Raw genomic sequence first — 6,828 nt, 5'->3', positions numbered from 1 at the left:
AATTATACTGTCTAAGATGATTCCCAATGGTTTACATCATATTTGATGTATATTTACATCAAATTTGGTGTAATCTCTCCAAAATTTACACAAACTTTGATGTAAAAGTTACACAAAATTTGGTGTAACCATTGAAGTTAACTCTTATACTAAATTTTACTTTAAATTTGTTTAATTAAAAATTATTTTATTACTAAAATAAATTAAAAATAATATTTCCCATTTGATCCTCATTATTTGAAATTTTAATAGTTGAAATAATATATTTTAAAATGCGAGATTAAAAAAGAAAGAAATTTTTTTAAATTACGTGTAATATTATTTTATTGGATAATATGTGATTGATAAGAAGGAAGAAAAATGAATTGTCATTTTAATGGAGCCAAAAAGTGGCTTTTAATGAAAAATGTCAATTTATTGTATCAATAATTATTCCAGTATTAATTTATTCTTAACTTCTATTTGTCAAATTTGTAACTTTCGAGTATGATTTTTAATTTATTGTATCAATAATTATTAATCTATTAGAATTTAAAAATAAATGTTAAATGAAAATAACCATAACATTAAAGAATTATAAATAAATTAATAGATATTAATTCTAAAAGAACAAAATGATATAGATGGAATAAAAAATTGTTACAAAAGGGAAGAGATGGTAAAATGGGAAATTTATAGAATTACTCTAATTTAACACTATTCATCACATTAAATAAATAAATAAAATACCCCAAAAGAAAAATGGAAAAATGAATCCTTCAGCCTTCTTGCAAGGGTAAACCCAAATAACGGTGAGATTCTCATTAAAGAAATCGAATATTTTTAAAAGTAGACGAGAAAATAACGAAAAACCATAATAAATCAGATTCTCTGTCTGGCCTTTGCAATTTCCCCTATAATCTCCGTCTTTACTTAGCTCACCGAAATCTTTGAATCTTCTCTCGATTGCGAGTTGTGATTTTCGCCTGTCAAGCGGGTGCGTAGGGGTTTTTATACTAATTTAACAGGTTCGTCCTTTTCTATAATATTTTGAATTGTAAGTACGGGTACATGCGTTTTTATTGTCTCAACTTTTAATCTTGGTTGTATTTTTTAGTTATCCCCTTTTATGATTATCATATATAATTTGTTGAATCTGTCTCTCATTTTTCGGATTTGATTTGTTTATTGTTTTATTATGAAATCCTCGTCATAAATTTGTCTGAATTCTTGCAGTTATCTAAATTTTGAAGTCTTTCAGTGAGCAAAAGTTGATAGTTGATGGAGGACTGGGGTAATGTTTCATTCTTTCTCTCTTTCTTCCTCGTCTTGGGCGCCATACTTTGTTTTTTCCCCTTACTCTATGACTTTAGATTCTTATAAACATACGTCAATGAATATATTAGTTTTTTTTTCCCTTTTACAAGAAATTGGCTATTAAATTCGGTCTATTTTCATAATTCATAAACGTGTATTTTGTTGCTTAATGAGTATGGGTGCAGTGGTATCAGATTTCTGGCTTTTGGTTGGCAATAAATAGAAGTCCTTCAGAGGTGTCTTTTGGTGTAATCAATGCGTTGTGGTACTTTTATATCTTCTGATTTGGAAAATGACTGAAGTCCCTTCTACCAAACTTTCATGGGTTTTGATTAGGAAAAACAAGATAAATCCCTTCTACGCACTCTGATCAATTTGGCGTCACATTGTGTATGAAAAACTAAATTAAGATGTTGTTAGGTTTGACAATGAAGCATGCTTTCAAATTTGCGTAGTCTACGTTATTCATTTTTGGTTTATTAAGGGTTTGTAATGATATTCATTCTCCTCATCAAATTTATCCAAAGTTCTTTAGGTAGACAAGTTTTTGAATGCCAACGTATTTGATAATTCAGAGGACGAGACAATTCCAGATCTTCTCAAAAAGGAGCAACTAAAGAGTAACTGGGATGATGAAGATGTGGATGATAATGATGTGAAAGAATCTTGGGAAGATGAAGATGAACCTGCACCGGTATATTTGCTGATAGTTTAACTTTTTCACTAAGCTGGCTTACATTAAAATTTCATTTAGAGAAAAATATGCAATTTTGTTCTAGATTATGAATGCTGTGTATTTCTTCACTCGTCTTTGATTATGATTAGTTTTTTTTGTCTTAGATATATGTTGCATGTTTAATTGGCAAAAAGAGGGTAAGGGTACATATATAAACTTGATTTCAGCATTGTGCTGCCCACATTTTGAATAATGCTCCTGACAGCATCTTACATTTTTTAATGGAAGTGTAAAGACGTCTTCTATTGACGGTACATGTATGATCTGATTCCTGTGGATTGTTCCATGAGAATTCCTGAAGAACGTATAGTCTTACTAATAACATTTTTATAGCTGACGATCTCTTAAATTAATATGCTACAAATTTAATGCACAGGCAGTTTGAAGACATATACTAGTAGTTATATTGATTCAAACTATGTAACATCTTTTTGAGTAATGCTCATGTGACAGGTGATGATCATCACTCTGAATGGATAGCCAGCTCTATTTATCTTTGTTGCATATATGCTGTTGTATGGTTCCCTAAAATTACCATTCAAATGATACGATTGATTTAATTTCTCTGACTTGTGGCTTGACTAATATGATAGAAGGGGCTTTTTCATCAGGATGGGCAGGTTTGGAACCCTATTTATATAATATATATAAAAAGGGGATTATGCTTCATGTTTGGCCTGGTCATGACATGTTTTTAAAAACTGGATTTTAGATTTAGTCTTCATATAGCCTGTTACTTTGTATGCATGCCATCCAAACTGGCTTTCTTGTCTCATTGCAGCAATTATACCATTACTCTGAATTGAGTTGTTAAATACTAATTTGATCTTTGAGCGCTCTGTTAGGACATTATTTTGACTACAAAAACCTTTTGTGGATCAAGTTCTCGCCCTTCATCCTTTTGTTGGGCTGACTTCAATTAACGGGAAAATCTCGAAAATGTTGAATTTTTTTCAAAATAGTCAATTGTCAGAGCAATGTTAGGTTTTTGGGTGGCTTAGCCCCCTTTTGGCCGTTGTTAAATTTAATTTCATTTTTTTCTCTCCTATTTTTAATCACGCAATCTTCAATAAAATAATATTATGTGTAAATCGAAAACTTTTTCTTATTTTTCAACCACCAATTCTTCAAAAAAATACTATTCTACCTATTTTAATTTTAAGGGGTGGGGGGGCTCAAGATGGTGTTGTAATGGATCAATTTCGATCAATTTCAGCAAGTTTTTAGCAACGGGCACTTTTGTTTATACTAGTTAAATGTGAATTCATTCATTTAGTATACATGAATAGTAATAATGAAATGCATTCTTGAATGGGAAATTATAATTAACTATCAATTAGAATTAATAACACTGAATATTAATTAAATGAACGTGAATATTAATTAATTGAGAATTAATAATAGAAAATTCGAAATCACACAGGTTAAATGAATTTGTCAAATATACACGTACATTGATAGTAGTTAAATGGTTAAATAAATTAAATACATATTGAAAAACGAAAAGTAAGGTATTATTGAAATAATTGAATTATAATAAGACTAAAATGGTCCCAAAAAATTATTCTCAGATATTTAATATATTATATTATATATTAGAGATTGTGTCCTTCAGCAGAAATGAAGTTGTCTTATCTAGGATTTTGAGGGTAATTTTCGTCTGCTGTTGAAATTTTCGGGTGAATTGGGGTGGCTTCGAATATAGCTAGTTTTGAGTTCTTGAAATGTATGAAATTTCTGTGTTGCTTATAAAGAGGCACGAAGGCCTTCTCTTGACCTTGTGGCTTGACAAGCTTAGCTGGCATCATTGGTTTCTGTTAGCTTCTGCATAGCTAATTCCGAGTTCTTCAATTCAAAGCATGGAGTTTCTCTGTATTGCTTCTAACAAGGTCTCACTTTTTATACACGACCTTCTCTAGCTCCTAGCCAGAGTCTTATGTTTAGACGATGCTCAGATACTAATTATTAGGATGTGGTCTTTATCCTTTCCTGGAAAAACTTCCAAAATATCTTTCTTCTAATTAATTACCCATTTTGATGGCAAAAATAGAAGTCCTCTTAAGTCTGTTGGTATAAAAATATTAAAATATATATATATACACACACACAAAAGAAAAGTAGTAACAGTTATTTCTTCTTTTTACCCCCTTTTTAAAACATTTTCTCTTACATTTTTAATTTAATATTTGGAGAAAGAACGCCTACTGAGGCTTCACAGGTAAAGCAGTATGTCTAAACAACGCTTAATGTACATGTAGCAACGTCCATTATTCAATCTCCACAGTTTCTTGGTGCAGTGTCTTTTGAGAATTACATGATTTCAAGTACTGGTATTATTGCTTTCAGATATTGTGCGTTGGAAGTCAATGATGCTGACGGGTGTCAACGTACAACTCGCTGATGCATGAAGATTTGACTCGTTCCCATTCGCCAACATCTCTTTCATTGCGCGCAAGCAATCTAACCACCTCTCCTGCAATAGCACAATGAAATTAATCTCATTAGCAAAAATAACAAATTAATCTCATGAACAGAATTAATTAATATTAACCATCTTTCACAATTAAATGTGCTGATATGTGCACAATTTTTAAATATTGAGTTCGACGAATCTCGAACTCAAATAAAATAATATGCTCACACTTGAGAGGTTGATATGTGTATAATTTATAGTATCTTACTTGATTTATGTATTGACAGGATGAACTTTTGTCTTTAAACGAAGAAAACTTGAGTGGAATTAAGTCCTGAGTCACACAGAGAAGCGCTGAGGCTGCGATTGTCGATGGTTTATACTCCAGAAGCTTTAATTCTGGAATTGAAAATTAAAACGACATTAGTCACTATCAAGCTTATCATTTTTCTTTTTTCTTTTGAAAAGTAGATAATTACCATGTTGCGAATCAAGGATGATATATGAAGCTCATTGTTTGAGAGCAACGATTAACGAAGAATCATCGATTTCGAAGAGAGAGATGAAGTAATTGAGAAATGAGAGAGGTGTGATGGATCGCATTCTCCATCCTAGAGCCTCCAGAATGATAGCCTCCATTCACTGAGTTGAATGTGGATCGAATTCAAAACCCCTTTGCCTCTGTTTCAATGGAAATTATGCATTAATTTTGGCATTCTTAACTTACGCAATATTCTAATCATATGATATATAGTGTACCTGTAAATCGGAGATTGAATTTGCTATATTGCAGTTGCTCATCTTCGAAGCGAGTGATAGGGTTGCAACTACCAGAATGCGAGCAATCCACGGCTTTTTTTCCTGGATTAGTATCAAGTTTAATACATTGCTCACTAATACAAAATCAAATAATAGTATAAATATTTACTAGAATTTCTTGTTTTGAGAGGAAGCGGTCGATGTAATTGACAGAGAGGTAGACTACAAATGGATCTAAACCATAACACAGCTGCGCCTGAAAATATATAGAAAAAACACAAATCAATTAAATTTTTACACAAAAAACTAATGAATTCTCTTTTTTTCTGGATAATGAATTTACATTAAAGATTTGCGAGACCGCATGGCTTCGAATAGAGAAACGAAGATCGGAGGATTTGAAGGAGAGAAGACAAGGCATGTGATCTGATTCATTGGCGAAGAGAGCTGAAACGTCATCGTATTGCTGGTCTTCGAAGCTCGCCAATGGATTTTCAAGAGCAAGCTCCATTTTTCCTTTTGGAGGGAGGAAGAAGGGGAATGAATATACAAGTGAAGTTGAGTGCCATTTAAGCAACGCTGAAACAGGGCTGCATTATTTCTGCGTTTTTTTAACCAAGAAAAGAAAAAGAAAAAGAAAAAGAAATAAAGAAATAAAGGGTTTTGAATGAAGATTGTGTGACACGTGTCGTCCCACAAATAAAAAAACAATGAAATTTTTTTAGGATTGTCACGTGATTCATAGTAGGCGAGGCAGGGTGGGACATTAGGCTGATTGAGTCGCCTTCTCAATGTGATTAATTACACAAAGATAATGTGACACGTGGCTGCAATAAATGTCATTACTTAGGATGTTTGTCCAGACATGCTTCGACTTGTTTTTCTCTTTCAGAGTTTGTAGTTATTGTGTTGTAATGCGACGCAGAAAATAGTTAACTATGGACTTAGAGAAGCTTACCAGTAGGAACTTCAATTGATTTGTGTATTCGTTATCAAATTTGATCCCACCAGATCTAGTCGAACTCCTTTTACATTGACTCTTCTCTTCAAAAGAAATTATCTTAATATAGTTAGATCAAATCAACTCATGATTTGCTTACTCTAATTATGTTAACTCATTCTATTCTCTCGATTTAAAGTCAATTGGATAGTCAAATTTTCTAAGCTCATTCGCGTGAGTTGTCCATTGAGTAGACTAATTTTCTAAGTGTCAATGTCTCATTTATTATCCATTGAGTAAACTAATTTTCCATGTTCTTTATTTCCTAAAATGAACTAGACATTCTATTTGTCCTTCAAGAGTGTGTCCAATGAATCCCTATTTTTGTAGAAAATGGCTTGCACACGAAAAACTAATTTCTAGTAGCTGAATGCAACCATACTTGTAGGTCGTGTGATTTTTATAAATGTATAGCAATGAGACTTAAACTCAATATTTAGGCCTCATTTAATTCCCATTTTTCTAAGAATAAAAATGAAAAATATAGTTGTTACAGGACCCACACAAGAAATAAAAAGTCAAATATGGTGACATGTTGTGATTGATAACGGTCATATTTTTCATTTTTGTGGCTAAAGAATAGGAATTAAACGGGGGCTTAATATATTTTAATATGATATGATC

General features: G+C 31.8%; 1 protein-coding gene and 1 long non-coding RNA gene across 3 annotated transcripts; one reads left to right on the top strand and one right to left on the bottom strand.

The window, feature by feature from the left end:
- Window positions 1–818: 818 nt before the first annotated feature.
- Window positions 819–2,102, top strand: LOC111368587. Of its 2 annotated transcripts, none has more exons than XR_002698011.1 (3): window positions 819–1,007; window positions 1,216–1,273; window positions 1,872–2,102. It is a non-coding gene; the product is annotated as an uncharacterized LOC111368587 (long non-coding RNA). The 2 variants fall into 2 exon arrangements; XR_002698012.1 differs by having other exon boundaries at window positions 820–976.
- A 2,250-nt stretch (window positions 2,103–4,352) lies between these two features.
- On the bottom strand, window positions 4,353–5,715 carry LOC111368237 (putative cyclin-D6-1). The gene is made up of 4 exons (XM_022989486.1): window positions 5,566–5,715; window positions 5,374–5,460; window positions 5,205–5,306; window positions 4,353–4,505 (listed from the first exon to the last, which is right to left on the bottom strand). Exons 1-4 carry the CDS (start codon window positions 5,713–5,715, stop codon window positions 4,353–4,355), a joined length of 492 nt encoding a protein of 163 aa, XP_022845254.1.
- Window positions 5,716–6,828: the final 1,113 nt, after the last annotated feature.

The sequence above is a fragment of the Olea europaea genome, chromosome 19, assembly GCF_002742605.1.
Source record: "Olea europaea var. sylvestris chromosome 19, O_europaea_v1, whole genome shotgun sequence".
Taxonomy (NCBI): Eukaryota; Viridiplantae; Streptophyta; class Magnoliopsida; order Lamiales; family Oleaceae; genus Olea; species Olea europaea.
The sequence above is the reverse complement of the archived record's forward strand: the minus strand, read 5'-3'. Positions and strand labels throughout refer to the sequence as shown.

Excerpts from the sequence above, each read along its gene's own strand:
- LOC111368237 (XM_022989486.1), bottom strand. The coding sequence starts at position 5,715 with ATGGAGCTTGCTCTTGAAAATCCATTGGCGAGCTTCGAAGACCAGCAA. Across the intron at positions 5,461-5,565 it reads TCTCTATTCGAAGCCATGCG|GCGCAGCTGTGTTATGGTTT; the intron begins GTCTCGCAAATC and ends ATATATTTTCAG. Across the intron at positions 4,506-5,204 it reads ATTCAATCTCCGATTTACAG|GAGAGGTGGTTAGATTGCTT; the intron begins GTACACTATATA and ends GTGCTATTGCAG.